The sequence below is a fragment of the Lissotriton vulgaris genome, chromosome 1_2 (genome assembly GCF_964263255.1).
Source record: "Lissotriton vulgaris chromosome 1_2, aLisVul1.2, whole genome shotgun sequence".
NCBI lineage: Eukaryota > Metazoa > Chordata > Amphibia > Caudata > Salamandridae > Lissotriton > Lissotriton vulgaris.
The window spans coordinates 218,676,113-218,695,666 of record NC_141686.1 but is presented as its reverse complement, the minus strand read 5'-3'; the positions used below and the strand labels follow the sequence as shown (position 1 = coordinate 218,695,666).

General features: G+C 39.1%; 1 protein-coding gene across 1 annotated transcript; it reads right to left on the bottom strand.

The window, feature by feature from the left end:
• Positions 1 to 18,215: 18,215 nt before the first annotated feature.
• On the bottom strand, positions 18,216 to 19,154 carry LOC147735047 (olfactory receptor 5J3-like). Its single transcript, XM_086952574.1, has one exon. The coding sequence runs from the start codon at positions 19,152 to 19,154 to the stop codon at positions 18,216 to 18,218; it is 939 nt and encodes a 312-aa protein (XP_086808700.1).
• Positions 19,155 to 19,554: the final 400 nt, after the last annotated feature.

Genomic DNA, 19,554 nt, shown 5'->3' with positions numbered 1-19,554 from the left:
GCTTCACCCTCCTGTCTAACTCCTCTGGGGACAGGTTGCTGGAAGAGATACTGACCATTGGTCTTGGAACCACTATTGTTCCTGGTAAGTTTTTGGCCCCTTCTCCAGGCACTCCTAAATCCACATTGAATCTAGAATCAAGTCATCCTCCACCTCAGGAATTTCTTGCTCCTCCTCCCGTGGATGGGCATCCCCTGCCTTCTGGGTCTCCACCCTGGCTCCCAAAGTATTCTGTAGCTCCACCTTACTGGTAAAACCCTTTGTAGACACTTGAAAGTTCTTACAGAAATCCTTCAGCTGGAGCACAGTGTAAGATTCTAACCTGTCCAGCTCAAAATTACTGCAGGTGCAGGTGCTGCTTCTCCAGAGTGAGACATGGTTTTAGCAAAAAAAATCAAAAAGCCAATTGGGGACAATTGAAAAAGGTTCAAATTTGTCATAATATAGAGTTGTAGTAAACAATGAATTACTTGATGGAATTACACAATCACAAGTCATATCCTCACCGCTGATCACCAATGTTAGAGATAGGGTCTCTAGTTGGCAGAGGTATGCAGCCTGTCCAAATGGGACCACAATCCCAGTTAGGGTAAGCTAGATACGCACTAAAAGATAAATTGTGCTCACTCTCTGGTAGCATGAAACAGAGCAGTCAGGCTTATCTAAAGAGGCAATTTGCAAAGTATTCGTGCAACACATACATACCACCCACACACAGACACAAACACACACATGCACACACAGTAACACAATGAAAACACCAAAAAAATACTCCACACAGGTTTAGCAAAATAGTGAATAGTTTTATGAAAAAAACAAGACCAAACCGACCAAAGAAGTAGAACCAGAGTAATGAATTTTAAAAGAATAAGCTAAAAAATAGTGCTTAAAGTCAATAGCTCTAAGGGGCTACTTGAGCTCACACTGGAACGGAGCAAATCTAAAGTTCAGGCTGACCTCCATGGAGGGCAGTCCGGCTACAGGAATTGTGAAGATTCTGCTGAGAAATGACCTCGGGTTGAGCAAGAGTCAACATGGAAGACTCAATGCATGGAGTCGAGGAGGCGCCACTTTGTTATTGATTACATGGATAGAGGTGAACCATCGCTGCCAATCCGTACAGTTGATGAAGGCTTTGAAGACGACCCCTTGATGTTGGTGCTGTGCCTTCGAGCCACAGAGCCCATCGAGGCAATGCAGTTGATCAGCTAATGAGCCGAAGGGCAAAGCATTGGTTACGATAGGCACATGGCAGGGCAGGACTCACAGATAGTAGAGTCCAGGTGCTGATGTAGAGTTGAGAGAAATCGTTGATGAAGCTGAGACCTCAGAACAGTAGGCAGGCCAGCAAGCCCTTGGAGCCTCTCTGGGTTTAAGTGAAATGGGTCCATTCCTTGTTGTGGGCAGGGCAGAGATCAGGAAGACAACTCATCTCAGCAGAAAGCAGTTCCTTCCAAGCAATAGTCAGACAAAGTGGGAATATTTGTAGTACTGTACTTTTTTACTCCTGACAGAGTTCTTCACAGGCCCAGTATTGTACTGAATGAGTTGGGGGTGACTTCAAACTTCCCATGTTTTTGGCTGTCTATAGGGAATATACAAAGTGTAGCTGTCACCCATCCCCGATATTTATTGGAGAAAGCCTACAAGGCATACACACCACTAAGGGCAGAGAAATGCCCACTTCCTAAAAGTGGCATTTATAAAACAGTGATGTTAAATCCAACTTTACCAGGAAGGAGGATTCATCACTACCATTCCAAAGATATGAAGCATGATGCAGCTATTCCTTTCTAATCAGGAATTGCAGCTTAATAGTGTTTAAAGGAATCCCCAATGCTAGCCTGTGAAAGGATTAGGCTTCATTGTAGTGAAAACCAAATGTAGCTGTTTGTCACTACCACAACATGTAAATTTAAAAGTACATGTCCTACCTTTTAGTTACACAGCACCTGCCCGTATGTCTACCTAGGGCCTACCTTAAATGCCAAGTCAAAGTGGCAGTTAACTGCACACACAGGCCTTACAATGGCAGGCCCAAGACAGGTTTAAAGGGCTACTTGTGTGGGTGGGTCAACCAGGGCTGCTATTTTAGGGGGTATTTTATTATGGTTTACTATCCAGCACAATTATTAATATTTTTTATTCAGCAGTATCTATTTATTATTTTTAATAAGAATAATATATGTTATGTAGTAATATTCATTTCATAAATATACATTAAAAACATTTTTATAACATTTTTACATTAATATGACGAGTCTAAATTAAGAAACACATTTTTAAAAAAATATTTTTATTGAGAGTTTAATTTGGTATTGCAAAGATATTACAATTTTTCAAAAAACATTTTACATAATTTTTGGTCACAAATTATATAGCATTTTTTAACATAAATACTGTTTGTATTATACATAAATTATTATATTAAATTTTAATAATTATTATTAAAATTTAATATATTACATATTTATTATGGCATTGTTTTTATCAAGATATGTACATAACATAATTTTACATTTTGTAATATCTGAGAAAAATATTTTACAATGAAATACATTTTTGGAATAATAACCAATTAATACATAACTCTTTTAAACATATTAATGTTTCTTTTACAATATTCATATGTTTTGTAACAAGAAAAAAATATTTATTAATACATATTGCATATATTATGCTATTTAATACAATTTATTTTTTAGTTAAAGGCTATTTTGTCCTATTTTAGTTTTTATTATGCAGCCATTTTATTTTTGGAACTTCACTTTTTATTCTATCAACATCGTTGTTTGGGTCATTTTAGAAAACGGAAGCTCGCGGTTGGGAGCTGTTTCTTGTTGGTGAAGGTAAGTTTGTTTCACTTTACTTTTAAAGATATTTAACTTAAGTTTAGTGATAGTTGTAGTGTGTACGTGTCGATATGTGTAGTACTTTACATATTATGTGCGAATTACGTGTTATTTAGCGTCGTTATGGAGAACGTACTTTGTGAGGTAGTTCGAACACAAGTAACGTTTACTGTTGTATCAATGGATGATTTAATATTGTTTTTATGTGTTATATGTTATGTGTAGGCTATGCGTATTTCCAATGTTTTGAGGTTTGTTTTTTTTTCGATAATTTACAGGTCTTCGTTTTGGTGAGCAGATGGACTGTGACGTTTTTTTTAAAGCAGGTACATATTTTTGAAAATGTCCTCCATTTTCGGGGTCTCTACTTTTTTTATTCGTGAAGATTTATCACCTTTTTCATGGTTTCAAATTCGAGAGGATTGCAACAGGAGTATTATCAAACAGTTGTATTTTTTGCATTTTGTTGGGATTTTTCGATATTAGATATGGATAGCTTTTGGTATTATTCCTGTGGAAATCATCACCATGGAACATTTTCTACAGCAGCAGAACCGTAAGTAAAAGTGATATTTACTTTTGGGTTGCATTGTGGTATAGTCTACTGTTTAGTTAAATGTTATATTATTATGTCTTGTAAAAATATATTATTGATCATTTTACATGACATAATATTACGACATTTAACTACATATTATCTTTAAATTAAAATTTGCTCACTTTTTGGGAATGTATATTTAAAGGATTGATTTAGCTATTAGATCTAAGTATGCTAGACCTTCTATACTTGGGTACATTCTAGTTTTTTGCTGCAGATATTCGTACATGTTTAATGTTTGTTTACTTAGTTTAGGGCCAATTTTTGAAAGTGATTGCTTTATTCTGAGTTCTTGGTAGCTTTGCTCTTTTTTAATGCTTTGGATCAGTTTGTAAAGTGTTGGTTGACTTCTTCCTAAAGTGGCTTGGAAGGCATTATGCCATCCTTCAACTGCGTTATTAGTTTTAGCTTTCTGGGCTATTGTACTAGCATAGACATTCCACCATGGAATTTGAAATTTAGGTTGTCTACGGTGGCCTGAACGATGTAATCTTCCAACCCAGGTATCTTCAAAGTAGTCTAAGAAGGGAGTTAGCATTTTTTCATTGGTGCGGTAGAAAGGGCTGTCAATTAATAAATTGTAGTAGTTAGCTACTTCTGTTGTTGGTACATATGCTAATGCAATCAACTTCTTTATTTGATAAGCAAAGTTACTGTTTGTACAATATTCAATGCTTAAAGTTGATTTTTGTAAGTGCCTCCATATGCTTTGGTTGTAGTGATAATAACAACCTTGTATGGAGGTATGGGGATATATTTTAATGATAGCTTGAATCATGGCCATTTCAAAGTCAATTACAATTCTTTGAGGTTAGTAATTATCAGTTAATTCTTTGATCGTTGTTAAAATTTCAACGTAGGTAGTATTTGTTTTGTTTGGCAGCAGAGTATAAATTAGAGGGATATTTGTATCTTGGTATTCCCCATGAATGGTGTAAAGTTGATAGAAAGGTTTGGGACAAACTTTAAAAGTCCCGTCCATCATCCATGTTTCACATGATTTAAGCTTTTGCAAATTACTATTAGTAGCAAAAAGTAAAATTCTTTTGTCATGACTGTTGTTGTCATACATTAAGAATTTTTCCTCATTATGTGTAATGGTATATTCTGGATATATTTTTATATCCTGAAAACTTTCTGGTGTTGGTGGAGTTGGATCAGAAGCACGTTTAGTTTTAGCAATTAATCTCTTTAAGTTGGGAATAGAAGGTAGCTGTCCTGTTACATGTTCAGGCACTTTGCTTAAAACATTTTTCAAAATGCTAGTGCTTGTTTCTTGTGATCCTGTACTAGCATCTTTCAATGTTTCTAGTGCTTCTCTCACTTCCACTTCAGTTACATTTGGTGGGTGGTTATGCTCACGTACATTTACCACATTGTTATCAACAGTTGTTGCTCTACCATAGCATGCATTTGACTAATATTTACTACATTTCCAATGGGTCTTATTAGCTTTCACTTTTTCTTGGGTGTAGGTGTAACCCATGTAGCTCAGCATTAGTTTTCCTTTTTGTGAAGTAATGAAAGTAGCTCCAGTTGCCATGTCTAAGGTAGATCTGTGGAAATATATATATGTCTTTTTTAGAACATTGAACACCATTTTAGAGGTGTGTATAAGACTAGGCAAAAGTGTGAACATATACTTACTATGTGGCTTCACTGGTAAACCTTTTATTCTTATTTCTTTTTCAGAATTGTCTCCCTTTTAAGTTCTGTAGTAGTGTTAAAGAATAATAGAAAGAAATACTTTAGTGTAATAGGTGTATCATTTTACTTTCTGAATTGTTATACATATACTGACTATACTTACTTGATGTAGTAGAGGATGTTGGTAGTGTAGTTGTAGATAAGCAAATAATTTTGTAGAGTCTGTGGAAAAATTTATCATTGTGTTACTTGTAGTATTTGGATGATAATAGTTGGATACATATTATTTACATTGTACATTTACTTAGCAAGTTTAAATAATTGTTATCAGCTATCTAAATAGACATGGATAAGGTAGTTTATAAATGTTTTTACATCTAACTGTATTGTCGTTGTTGATAAGTTCAACATGTTTAGTTTTCACTCTAAAGATCAACAGTTTTAAAAATAGGGACTTTATCTACTTATAGTAACTTCGAAGGAAAAATGGTATTTAACTTACTTGAAGTGTAGTGTGATGTATTGTAGTTGTAGTCGTTTGTTTGTATTCTCTTCTCTCAGCAAGGTAACCGTTTTTCTCCAAGGTTGGGCCAAAAATGGTAAATTACGTTAAGTGTGTCATTGTATTTATATTAGTGAGTTAATTAATGGTACTTTTTGATTGGTTCAATTAGTGAAAATTCAAATTCATTGGTTGAGAACTTTATTTGGCATGGGAAAACCGTTATTTTCGTAAGACTATGTTGTTTCACTGTTTGTTTGTAAAAGAATGTATTACAAAGTGTTATAAGTTACATTTTTGTGTAATATTTAAATCGTTTATATGTTGAAAATAAAGAAATGTTTATCATATTTAGGCCATCGGAGTGTAATATAGTATCAGTAAAAGTAAAAAAAGTTTCCCTATATAAATATTTTATGTTACAAATAAGTAATAGGAAAACAAAAAAAAAATATGTGTTCATAGTTTTGTGGAAAAAATAGCAAAAGAAAAGAGTAAAATCAAGAATAGTGTATTTCGAGTTCTAAACAAAAAGACAATATTTTTTGTATTTTTTTAGAGCACATAGGTCGTCGATGTTAGTGTAGTCGATATATATGTCAAAGGTAATGTTATTTAAAATAAAGTCGATAATGTAGTAGTCGATATTTAAGTAGTCGATATTACTGTGAACGATATTAGGGTTGTCGATAAAAAAATATCGATATTTGTGTTATTTCTAGTTTAAGTATAGGATGACGATATTTATGTAAGCGATGTTTTAGTGACGATATTTTTATCAGACGATATTTATGTTAACGATATTTGAACATGGAACCCTTTAAACTAAGCATGGGCGGAAAATCCGTTCCACTCGCGGATTTTGCGGATTTTCGGCAAATTCGCAATCCGCGAGATTCGCGAACTTCCTGCAAAATCTGCGAGCGGAACGGATTGGGTCAAAAGTTGAAGTTGACTTTTGTAACTATTTTAGACTGGTGCCGGCGAACTGCCAGCAAGCTGCCAGAGCCATTCTAAAATAGTTACAAAAGTCAGCTTCAACAGGAAGCACTAATAGATAAAGTAAAGCAGGTGCTTGAGTTAAAGCTCAAATTCAGTTACACATCATTAATCACCCCAAATTCGGGGTGATTAATGATTGTCTAACTTAATTTGACCGTCAACTCGAGCACCTGCTTTACTTTATCTATTAGTGCTTCCTGTTGAAGCTGACTTTGTAGGTATTTTAGAATGGCGCTGGCAGCTTGCCGACGCCATTCTAAGTGGGGCTGAGGGCAGAAGGGCACAAAGTGGGACAGAGGGCAGAAGGGAACAAAAAACGAGTGGGGCAGAGGGCAGAAGGGCACAGAAACGAGTGGGGCAGAGGGCAGAAGGGGACAAAAACGAGTGGGGCAGAGGGCAGAAGAGCACAAAAATGAGTGGGGCAGAGGGCAAAAGGGCACAAACACGAGTGGGGCAGTGGGCAGAAAGGCACAAAAACGAGTGGTACAGAGGGCAGAAGGGCATACAAAACGAGAGGGTGGCAGTGATGAACCAGAGGGCGCATCTCGGTCTAAAAAATCCACAAATTCGCACAAATTCGTGAATTTTGCGGATCTCGAATTCGCAAATTCACGAATTGGACTTTCTTTACACGTTTATTCCTGGACACAGCTAGATTCCGGGATTTCAAGCCACATGTAGACTTGTAAAATTCCACTCTAGCCTGTAGGATCTCAGGCTCAGTATTGTGCCCGGCCTTGTGAGCATGGCATAAGTTCTTTAACTGCAAACTTTTCTGCATTGGTAACTTTTGTAGAGAAAGCAAGCAAGCTGATGTAGAGATAAATCTGTCCATATTACCGATTAGCTTAGCAGCAGTATTTTGGATTAACTGTAGCTTTGTAAATGGGTAATCGGAGATGCCTACAAATAGGACAATGTGAAAGCCAATCCCACTCAAAGGGTGTCCCAATGAAAGGTAAGGGATTAAAGGGGACTTTCAGCCGCTGTCACCTCTTCCTTTTGGCCTGCCAGTTCATACATGTCATACAGAATGCGTCTGAGTCATTCTTGATCCTACGCCAATAAAAGTGTGAGACATGCCTTCCAAAGTGTTTTGGCCCATGTGTCCTGTCAGGCTAGGTTTGCAAGCCACTTCCAGTAGGAAGGCCCTGTAGCATTAGATGACCACTAAGGCCTATGATGTCCCATGTACATGCCTGAGGTTCACTGTAAAAATAGGTTGTCTTCCCAGTAAATTTGATAACTCCAAAAGACATCACTTGCGGCTTGTATTTTAGCCTGTTGCCTTATGCCCTCAAGGGTTGGACACTCCTTTGTACCCTACAGCACTCCTCCTTGGTGGGTTCTTCCATATGCCGTCCAGCAAGTACTGGCAGATCACCAAGGAAACAGTGCCCTCCTCAGTGGGATCCAGAGCGGCCACCACTGGTGCCACATCTACCTCACTGGGAAGACACTCAGGGGCTGGTTTCCAGTGCCTTCTGTCTTTCCCTTTTTTAGCAGCTAGCTGCACCATTGTTCCAGGCTCCAGCAATTGTTCACGTATCTCTTGGGCAGCCAGGGACCTTATTGTTATACAAATCCAAGTGGGTAACCCTAACATCTCCACAGAAGCCTTATGCTCCACTTCTTTCCCGATAGTGTGCTCAAGGTTATTACCAAGAAAACAGTCCACAGGCATGGTAGTGCTCACAGCAACCTTCAGAATAGCTAAAACCCCCCTACTCAAATTGAACAAGGGCCACTTGGCAGTGATCCTTCTTGTTGTCAAGAACTACAGCTTGATCAAATCCAGTGGAAAATCACCTGCTCTGTGAACACCAGCTGATTCTTTACCATAGTCATGCTAGTACCTGCATCCAACAGAGTCTCCACACCTTGCTGATTGATGGTGATCCAATGCCTAAACATTGTAGTATTGGAGGGTACAAGGTTCCTTCGAGGCATCTTACTGTCACTCCGGGGCATTAGGGTAACCCCACTAAATTTCTTACATTGATTATGATTACTCCTCGCCCAGCATTATACAAGCCACCCCTGGATTCTTTACTCCAATGGGAGGTGGTGCTCTTTTTGTACACTAGTGATCCACCTTGTAGTATCCATACTTGTAGCACTCAACACTTGATGGGCTTTGGTTACTGATTCTAATCATGGTAGTTTTTATTTTGGTTGCTAGATTGTGAATGAGAACTAGACTCTTTCCCCTGTGATATGTTTTGAGGGCCCTTATAGAACTCTGTTTTATCTCCCTCCTCCTTCTTCTGGTGGAACCTGACCACACTGTTGGGAGTCCCCCCCAGATGTCTACCCAGATGCTGACCCAGATATCCACCTCCTCAACAAGCTCCCAGGGGTCAGTAAGCTTGCTATCAACTAGGTGTTAAAGCAGCTCTGGAAAACAAATATCAAGCATGCGCTCCTTTAAAATCAAGTTCTACAGCCTGAATAATCATCAACTGTGCTGCTCCTCTCGCAATCCTTCAGTGCCTTGGTGGCATAATCCAAGAAGTCCATACATGCATGTGTTGAGATCTTATGGCTGTCCCTGAATCTGAGCTTCATAGGTGGTAAACCATGTGTTTATGTAGTTCTCCACCACACAAAAGGGAGTCAAATCCTTGGCTATCCGAACTCTAGACTCATCAGTGGATACTGCAGGTATGCTGTCACAATTGCTGTTGTTGTGTCCCACTTGTAGGTCTCTAATGTAAAGGTCTTTGAGGTTGAGCACATGTGTCAGGTTCTTCTCCTGCATGGTCAGCCTCATTTCTTCACCAGCCTGCTTCACCCTCCTGTCTAACTCCTCTGGGGACAGGTTGCTGGAAGAGATACTGACCATTGGTCTTGGAACCACTATTGTTCCTGGTAAGTTTTTGGCCCCTTCTCCAGGCACTCCTAAATCCACATTGAATCTAGAATCAAGTCATCCTCCACCTCAGGAATTTCTTGCTCCTCCTCCCGTGGATGGGCATCCCCTGCCTTCTGGGTCTCCACCCTGGCTCCCAAAGTATTCTGTAGCTCCACCTTACTGGTAAAACCCTTTGTAGACACTTGAAAGTTCTTACAGAAATCCTTCAGCTGGAGCACAGTGTAAGATTCTAACCTGTCCAGCTCAAAATTACTGCAGGTGCAGGTGCTGCTTCTCCAGAGTGAGACATGGTTTTAGCAAAAAAAATCAAAAAGCCAATTGGGGACAATTGAAAAAGGTTCAAATTTGTCATAATATAGAGTTGTAGTAAACAATGAATTACTTGATGGAATTACACAATCACAAGTCATATCCTCACCGCTGATCACCAATGTTAGAGATAGGGTCTCTAGTTGGCAGAGGTATGCAGCCTGTCCAAATGGGACCACAATCCCAGTTAGGGTAAGCTAGATACGCACTAAAAGATAAATTGTGCTCACTCTCTGGTAGCATGAAACAGAGCAGTCAGGCTTATCTAAAGAGGCAATTTGCAAAGTATTCGTGCAACACATACATACCACCCACACACAGACACAAACACACACATGCACACACAGTAACACAATGAAAACACCAAAAAAATACTCCACACAGGTTTAGCAAAATAGTGAATAGTTTTATGAAAAAAACAAGACCAAACCGACCAAAGAAGTAGAACCAGAGTAATGAATTTTAAAAGAATAAGCTAAAAAATAGTGCTTAAAGTCAATAGCTCTAAGGGGCTACTTGAGCTCACACTGGAACGGAGCAAATCTAAAGTTCAGGCTGACCTCCATGGAGGGCAGTCCGGCTACAGGAATTGTGAAGATTCTGCTGAGAAATGACCTCGGGTTGAGCAAGAGTCAACATGGAAGACTCAATGCATGGAGTCGAGGAGGCGCCACTTTGTTATTGATTACATGGATAGAGGTGAACCATCGCTGCCAATCCGTACAGTTGATGAAGGCTTTGAAGACGACCCCTTGATGTTGGTGCTGTGCCTTCGAGCCACAGAGCCCATCGAGGCAATGCAGTTGATCAGCTAATGAGCCGAAGGGCAAAGCATTGGTTACGATAGGCACATGGCAGGGCAGGACTCACAGATAGTAGAGTCCAGGTGCTGATGTAGAGTTGAGAGAAATCGTTGATGAAGCTGAGACCTCAGAACAGTAGGCAGGCCAGCAAGCCCTTGGAGCCTCTCTGGGTTTAAGTGAAATGGGTCCATTCCTTGTTGTGGGCAGGGCAGAGATCAGGAAGACAACTCATCTCAGCAGAAAGCAGTTCCTTCCAAGCAATAGTCAGACAAAGTGGGAATATTTGTAGTACTGTACTTTTTTACTCCTGACAGAGTTCTTCACAGGCCCAGTATTGTACTGAATGAGTTGGGGGTGACTTCAAACTTCCCATGTTTTTGGCTGTCTATAGGGAATATACAAAGTGTAGCTGTCACCCATCCCCGATATTTATTGGAGAAAGCCTACAAGGCATACACACCACTAAGGGCAGAGAAATGCCCACTTCCTAAAAGTGGCATTTATAAAACAGTGATGTTAAATCCAACTTTACCAGGAAGGAGGATTCATCACTACCATTCCAAAGATATGAAGCATGATGCAGCTATTCCTTTCTAATCAGGAATTGCAGCTTAATAGTGTTTAAAGGAATCCCCAATGCTAGCCTGTGAAAGGATTAGGCTTCATTGTAGTGAAAACCAAATGTAGCTGTTTGTCACTACCACAACATGTAAATTTAAAAGTACATGTCCTACCTTTTAGTTACACAGCACCTGCCCGTATGTCTACCTAGGGCCTACCTTAAATGCCAAGTCAAAGTGGCAGTTAACTGCACACACAGGCCTTACAATGGCAGGCCCAAGACAGGTTTAAAGGGCTACTTGTGTGGGTGGGTCAACCAGGGCTGCTGGCCGACTAGTAGCATTTATATTACAGGCCCTGTGCAAATGGAATACCTCTTTACAAGGGACCTATAGGTAAAATAAGTAGGCCAGTCCTGTAAACACCAATGCCACCATGTTTAGAGGAGAAGCACATGCACCTTAGCATTAGCACTGTTCAGCAGTGGTAAAGTGTTTAGAGCTCTACGGCCAACAACTAGATATAGTAAAGTAGGAGATAGTAGGCAAAATATTTTGGTGGAAGATTACCCTACGGATGACAGCTTTAACACTAGGACATTGAGTTCCCCTAAGAAACTTAGATCATACCACTACTTCATTTCCTTTTTTCCATAGTTTATGTATAACCTTTGCATAGCTGCTTCAAACTCATCCAGGTCCTTCTCATTTTTCTCTTCAACAGCAGTGTAGGAAGAGGTTTCAAAATGTGCCAGCCTTCTGCCTCTAAACGATGCTTAAGCTTTACCACTTTGTCTGTTGCTGTAAATATGTTGCCACCTTTGGCACTATAAGGGCTTCAAAGCCCTCCTTCAAATCTTCCCACAGGGTCACAGGTTCACCAGGTGTGTTCAAAAAGGCAGTTGGTGTATTTATACCTTCCACGGTCCGTTATTTAGCAACCGTGAGAATGCTACTATTGAGAAATGTATTTGTTTGGTGGCACACTTTACTAATTCTTCCTTGAACATGCCACCAACACCTGGAAAGTGTTCCTTTTGATTATTTTTTCTTATTGGATGCATAATATTTTAATCCCTATACATCTAGTTTTACTGTGCATCTCACTCACAGTCCTTTAAATAGTCTTTGCTGGAGGAAATCCACTGACCTTAGCATGCCTTTCCCTGGTAACAGTTGCTAGCGTGTGGGCGATATCGCTTGGATCGTATGTCACTCATGTGGCAGCCATTGTACTCCCATGCCGCGTTCAGCTCAAGCACATAGTAATACTTAGTATTTTCTGAGAAAATATTTCATTACTTTGTTTATCCCCCCCTAATCGTCAATTTGGCCCCTAAACAAAGACAGCTCCTCACCAGGTTGCTGATGAGGTTCCGGACATATCCAGATGCCCTATACACATCCCCTTCATGATGTACGTTGTCGAGTCTGTGCTGTTTAACATGTGGGCCAGGCTCATTGTGAACCGCTCATCATCAAATGTGTTGTGATTCTCAACAAACCAGGCATCATTCTTTACATATAAGGAGCCAACCTGGGGGCCACCGCTGACTCCCACGCTCATCCCAAAATCCTCTGGATATTCTCTCTAACACATGTGCATCCCACAGCACACGAGATACAACAGTGAGAACCTATGTCAAATAACAATCACAATACTTGTCAGGGTGAACCACATAAATAACTAAATAAACTTGTGCCTAACCCTCTGCAAATGTGGTTCAAAAGTAGTCAGGCTTAACTTAGAGGCAATCCTTAAATAATTTTAGCAACACTCAAACCGTAACAAAGAGAAAACACAAAACAAGAACAATCCCAAACCAATTTAGAAATTGCATCAGTTTCAGTGCAGCCTCCAACCAGGAGCTGTGTTGTTGTGCTATGCAAAGCTGTGCATAATTCTGTGCTGCTTTGTATTGGATCCAGAGAAACCTTCTGTTAAGCAGGGAGTAGCACACTCTGATTCCATCCAAAGGCCCAGCACATTAAGTACAATGCTTAGGGTGTGTATCATGACTAACTTTCAGAGAGGTCTTCTGAGATAACCAAGTCCTGTCCTGTTTTGTAATTTTCAGTTGCTCCTTGTCAACTGGAAAATAGGAAAGGCCACTGGAAATGTTTTGTTGTCTATGGAGCTCAAACAGGAGATCAGCCAATCGACCCTTGGTGTTACTGTTGGGGCCCTGGGGTCAAGAAAGATAGGTCCAGTATTCCTCCTTCACGTCAGAAGGACAGTCCTTATAAATTTTCTCAGGACCAGGAGTATTCTGATTTTAGGTTCTATCAATCAGTCATGGAGTTGTAAGCACACTACTCTTCCGTGAGTGTCTGAAGGCCCTGGGGGAGTGAGGCAGCACTGGTCAGTCGAAAAGACAGGTCTGGAGTGAATTTCTGTATTTCTGAAAATGTGTGGGATGAGGCCACGCCTGATGTTGATCGGGACCTTTTTCCAGGTCTTAGCCGCTGTGCAGGAGAAGATTTTTTTACCCGGTCTTACTCCGTGGATGAGTTGAGGCTCTGTGATGGCCAGGTCTGTGGATTGGAGGTTCCTCTAGGGTACGAGGAAGGAGATTATATTGTTGAGATATTGGGGCCGGTGTTATGGAGGTACTTGTAGGTGTAGGTAAGTATCTTGAAGATTACTCTCTTCACAAGAGTTCCAGTAATTTATTTTCCCCTGAGTTTGGCTCCAGCTTGCTTATCTTGCCGAGTGACCTTAAGGGTAGACATGCTAAGGTGTGAGCTACATCTGCCATTTATAGGGTAGGCTTCTTCAGTAGTCAGGAACGGGGTGGTATCGTCCCCGGGCTAATATTTAAAGTGCATTATTGGCTGGGTACACAGTTCCTTCCCAGCTATGCTTTCAGGCAGACCCTCACCTATCCTCACCCAGATCCTTTGTCCACTCTCTGGGAGGAATACACATCATACCACAGGAGAGCCATTCACTTTTGAGTGACCCTGGACACTGTCAGTAAGACACATGTGGCTTAGGTATGCAGGACAATACCACATTTCTAAAAGTAGAATTTTCAAAATAATAATCTAAAATCTTACTTGAAAGTTAGTTTAGGCTTTAAATTCCTATTGCAATGAGTCTTGTTTCTATAGATTCCCACATTTTAGTTATTCATTATAAGGTAATATAATGTAACCCAGTGCTTTTCTATGGAAGAGCCAGCGTTGAAAGAGTGAAAAATGACTTTAAGATTTTTCATCACCAGCACATGTAAATCTTCACATCAAGTACACTCAGCTTTTACCTTGTTTAACATAGCTTACTACTTGGCCCCAAACTTTCCTGGTTTGTAAATGGTGCACCATGTAACTTTCAACATGCACAAGCACATTTGACCTCAGGAATAATGCTTTTTACATTCTATGCACTCACGTGTTTACTAGCAGTTACTCTTTGCTATGAATGACTATACATCCTTTACTAGCAACTCCCTTTTTGAAATTGATGTAAGGAATTATGGAGTAATGTGATTGGCATTATCATAGATGATCTCATTTAACATTTCATAAGTGATAAAATATGTGAGGACTTAAGCAGTTTATAACATGAGTGTGCTGTAGCATTTACTGGAGCCAATCTATGGATGGGAAATTCCATAATGGGCCTACCACTCTCTTGGTCCTCTGATAGATCATCTTGCTGTGTGCTGAGAGGGGTTGCATATATCATCCAATGAGGACCAGAAATTGGACAGCTGAACTACAAATTTGATATCAAGCTCATGTGGATAACCTTCAAGACAGTACTATAAAAGTATAGGATTATGACTGCAAGCCCAAATCGCATTTAGCATATGCGTCAGTTCAGGAAAGAAGCCAGATGAGTTCGCATTAGGCAAGTAAATTTGCGAGGTAAGTTCAGCAAATCTCCAATTAGCAGTTCATAGGCAGCATGCAGAACAGCAGCCGTCTATCACCATCACCATCAAGCTGCATCAAGACAGTACTATAAAGGTATAGGATTATGACTGCAAGCCCAAATCTTATGAAGAATTGTAGGCAAGCCAGAATCTTGCACACTAAAAGTTCAACTAGAGCAATACAGAATAATTTCATTACAATGTGGTACTCTGAGAGTCCTCTAATATGATCTCCTCTAGTCATTAGTAAAACCAAATTGAGAATGCACATTCACACATATAGGAATAAATCATGACAGCTGAGTCAAAGTAGCAATTTAGATCAGTTTATACAAATTTAGAAAGATAAGTGCATCAATAATTTGCATTGGGTAATACGACACATTAATAAAGGTCAAATAAGTGCCTAAAGCTCAGAAAGGGTCATGAATTTGCCAGTTTGAGTAGTCTCCAAAGGAAGAGACTAGTAATTGCATTTAGCATATGCGTCAGTTAAGGAAAGAAGCCAGATGAGTCCGCATTAGGTAAGTAAATTTGCCAGGTAAATTCAGCAAATCTCCATTTAGCAGTTCACAGGCAGCATGCAGAACAGCAGCCGTCTATCACCATCACCATCAAACTGCATATACTTACATTTCTGTAATAATAATAATAATGCTACAAATCCCTAAAAACAGAAATGTTATATTTTTGTTTTTCCGGTGGTGACACCTCCTGGAATCACCTTAGCTAGTGAGCCCACTTAGTCCATTGGTTAGTTTATATGGAGCGAGTGTCACCCGACATAATGAAGACACAAAATGCAGAGAAATAGGTGGGACGATGGAGCAGTCGTTTAGCATGTGAAATGTTAGAGCAATGTTCTTTTAGCTGGAGCATAGGAGAGAGTTGAAGACGATAGTTTCCCAGGCAGATTTCCTGAAATAGTAGCAAACATGTAGCAAAATCTTCTTGACAGTACATGTGAAATTAGAAAGAAAAACACTGCTGCACATCATTTGAAAAGCTGAGGAATTCTCTCACGAACTGTGAGGTTAGTTGGGCAGAAGAAATTACACGTGCATTCAGGCCCATAATAATTTGGGAAAATATAACACAGACTATATCAAATTTGAAGCATACATTCATAAGAGAACATGAAGGTGCCATGATTTTTTGCATAACTTCTGAGGCACTTAGGATCATTTAGCATGATTACAAAAAATAAGTGTCAATATAGGGTACTTGCAATGTTTTGTAAGTACCAAAGTATAAATACATTTCAGACTATATATCTGAGATTTCTTTTTCAAATAAATAATATTGATGTACATGTATGAAGTACATTCTATGTAGGTTCCCCAGAGACATCATCAAATAGAAATGTGCAGCATCTATTTTTCTTTTGTCATTTTCGGTGCAAACGGTTGCACATACAAAGAAAATCATTTTCGTTAAGTCTACTATTATATTCAAGATGTATCATTCAATATTCTTTCATATAAATTATGTTTAAAAATAATCTGATGTAAAATGTATAACATGAGAGTTCACCATCTGCATGTTTTTCTAACACACATTAATAAATTATAGTTATTTTCTTTAGTAAATAACAATCTATATTACTTATACAAATGTTATATTCTAAATTACACTTTTTATATATATGTTTACGAAGCAGTAACTAAACTGGTGTGTTTTTGACAGATTTTCTATAATGTGTATTTGGTGCATGTTCATTATTTTTCTCTTTCTGAAGGTGTTATGTTTGGTTTCTCTTGTCATAAAAGGCAAAGGTGATTTCCTCTCCGGCAAGTGCTAGTATAGTTAAATTGCTAAACTATAACGGCCAAAGGTCAGTATTTTGTTATCTTTGAAATGTTAGTTCTTAACTCATTTAACACTTTAACCCTTGGTTTTTGTCTGTGGATTTCTGAAGGCGCATTAACACCAGGTAAAGTCTTACATTTAATTATAATGTCACTTTAACCTTTGTTTTTCAGTGACTTTCTGTGTTTTTGTATATATTCAAAGTTGAGCAGGTGCCCAACACTTTCAGGCAAACCTTTGCCAACCACCCCATCAGCATACCTATCCAAGCCCTGTGCCAAAAACCCCCACGGTTACCCAACATCCCCACTGGTGGTTTGTCACCAATGCTGCTTTCCAGTGGATGCACAGATGCCAGTTGAAACTTGTCACCAATACTTTTGTCATAGTAAAAAAAACACGTGCCAGCACTCAAGAACAATTGCATTGTCAGCAGGATTTTAATTGTCCTTTTATGTGGTATCACTCACACATGACACATTTTGACTTGACAAGAGCCTTGCTCAACATTCGCCCATTTATAATGTGCATATACCCAAACGGAAACCCCATTTCCTGTTGTGATCATAATATAAATGGAAGAAATAGAAAATTCTTGTTCCGAAAGAATAATTCCTCCTTTTTACAACACATAATTGTGGTGCAGTTAAATTAGTTCCTGTTTGAGGAATGTATGTCAGCATTTTTTTTTCAGAAATCAGAATTACTCTCTATATTTGAATAGGATATTTTATATAAAAGGGAAACATATTCTATTAAACAATTTGCTTATAGTTAAGCATGCCCACGAAATGTGCAATATTTCCACAGCAGTTATATTTTTTCTGAAACAGGTTTTTGTCCCAGATAGTTTGCAACGTTAAGTTTTCAGCTGGCTCGTTCTGACAATATCATCCCAAATCAACTCAATATTATAGTACACGTTGCAGAGTGTAGTCTGCTATTCATTACTATGGTTGAGTGTATGGGAGGGGACATGAATCAAGAAAGGAGAAGAACCAACAATGGCAATTAACAGCATATTACACATGCCCATCTGCATTCATGGTTTAGGCCACCCATTTTGTCATGCATATCTGTTTTAACAAAATATATAAACCAAAGTCAGGCTCCAATTAGTTATGTTTGTGCCATACAGTAAATCACAGTGAAGTAGCCTCCTGATCCTCATTGTTTCCCTGTATGAAGTAATTGCTACATGCAATCTTTTAATCAATAAACTGTCATTCTTATGTCAATGTAGCTCTACTGTGAATATATATATATATATAATATTTTGACCTTTGCACAGAATTTATAAATATATGAATGTGTGTCTATTAGTATATTTGTTCTAAATATTGAGCCTCAATTATTTTCAAGACCTGGAGGTATCTATTACTGAAAGAACATGACTTGGTGTAGTTTCTTCTTCACTGCTTCTTTCATGTCCTGATTCCTCAGGCTGTAGATCAGTGGATTTAGCACAGGGATCATAATTGTTGAGAGCACTGCTACCACCTTGTCGTGCGCATGTGAAGGGCTGGTGCTGGGTCGAAGTTCCATGAAGAGAATCGTTCCATAATAAAGAATGACACAGATGAAGTGGGAGGTACAGGTTGAGAAGGCCCTGCTTCTTCCTGCAGAAGTACGGATTCTCAAGACAGCAACAAGAATATAGGCATATGAGATGAGGACGATGAGGAGGGATATCAGCATCACAAAGGCGGCAAACACGATAAGCAACTGTTCATTGATGGTAAAGTTGGTGCAGGAGAGTTTAAAAATCACAGGATAATCACACATGAAATGGTCAATGATATCAGGGCCACAAAATGATAACCTCCGAATGCAAACTGTGTGAATCAGAGAGTGCAGAAATCCACTAACATATGATACAGCTACCAAATGGATAGTGAGGGTCTTCGTCATCGTAAGGGTATAAAGCAAAGGGTTACAAATAGCCACATACCGGTCATACGCCATCATGGCCAACAGAAAAAACTCAGTGCTGCCAAAGCCTGCATAGAAATAGACCTGAGTTAAGCAGCCAACAAATGAGATGACCTTCCTTTCCACAAGCAGGTCAACAAGCATCTTGGGGGAAGAGGTAGATGAGAAACCTAAATCCAAAGCAGCCAGGGAGCCAAGAAAGAAGTACATGGGCGTATGAAGATGGGGATCCATGCGAATGACCATCAGTATGCACCCATTGCCCAGCAGGGTTGAGGCATATATTACGATAAAGATTATGAAAAGAAGGACTTGGAGGTCTGTGTCTGTGGTGAACCCCCTAAGTATGAATTCAGTCACAATGCTTTTATTTTCGGCCTTCATGGCTGTTGGTACCCCTGTCTGAAGACATGAAAAAAGAAAGATCTCTTAAGATAATCTGTAATGCGGAATGATATTGAAACATACTATGTCAATCTTTCATCTCAGGAGATACTGCTTTAATGGCTTTAATGGCTCATAAAAAATTGTTGCTACAGCATTAATTGATCACTTCACACCTCCTGAAACTAGATATGCAATACATCTTCATTATAACGTAACCATAGCAATGTGTGATTTCAGGTGATATGACCAATCAATTTTTTGACTGCGTGTAAGAGCCACTTATTCCCTGCAGTGATTGTATCCTTTCACAGTTATTCTATTCTTTTCTTCTGAGATTTCCTAGAAAAAGACAAACCTCCCGTCCACCTTTTGTATGCCTACTTATTTCATCCAAACA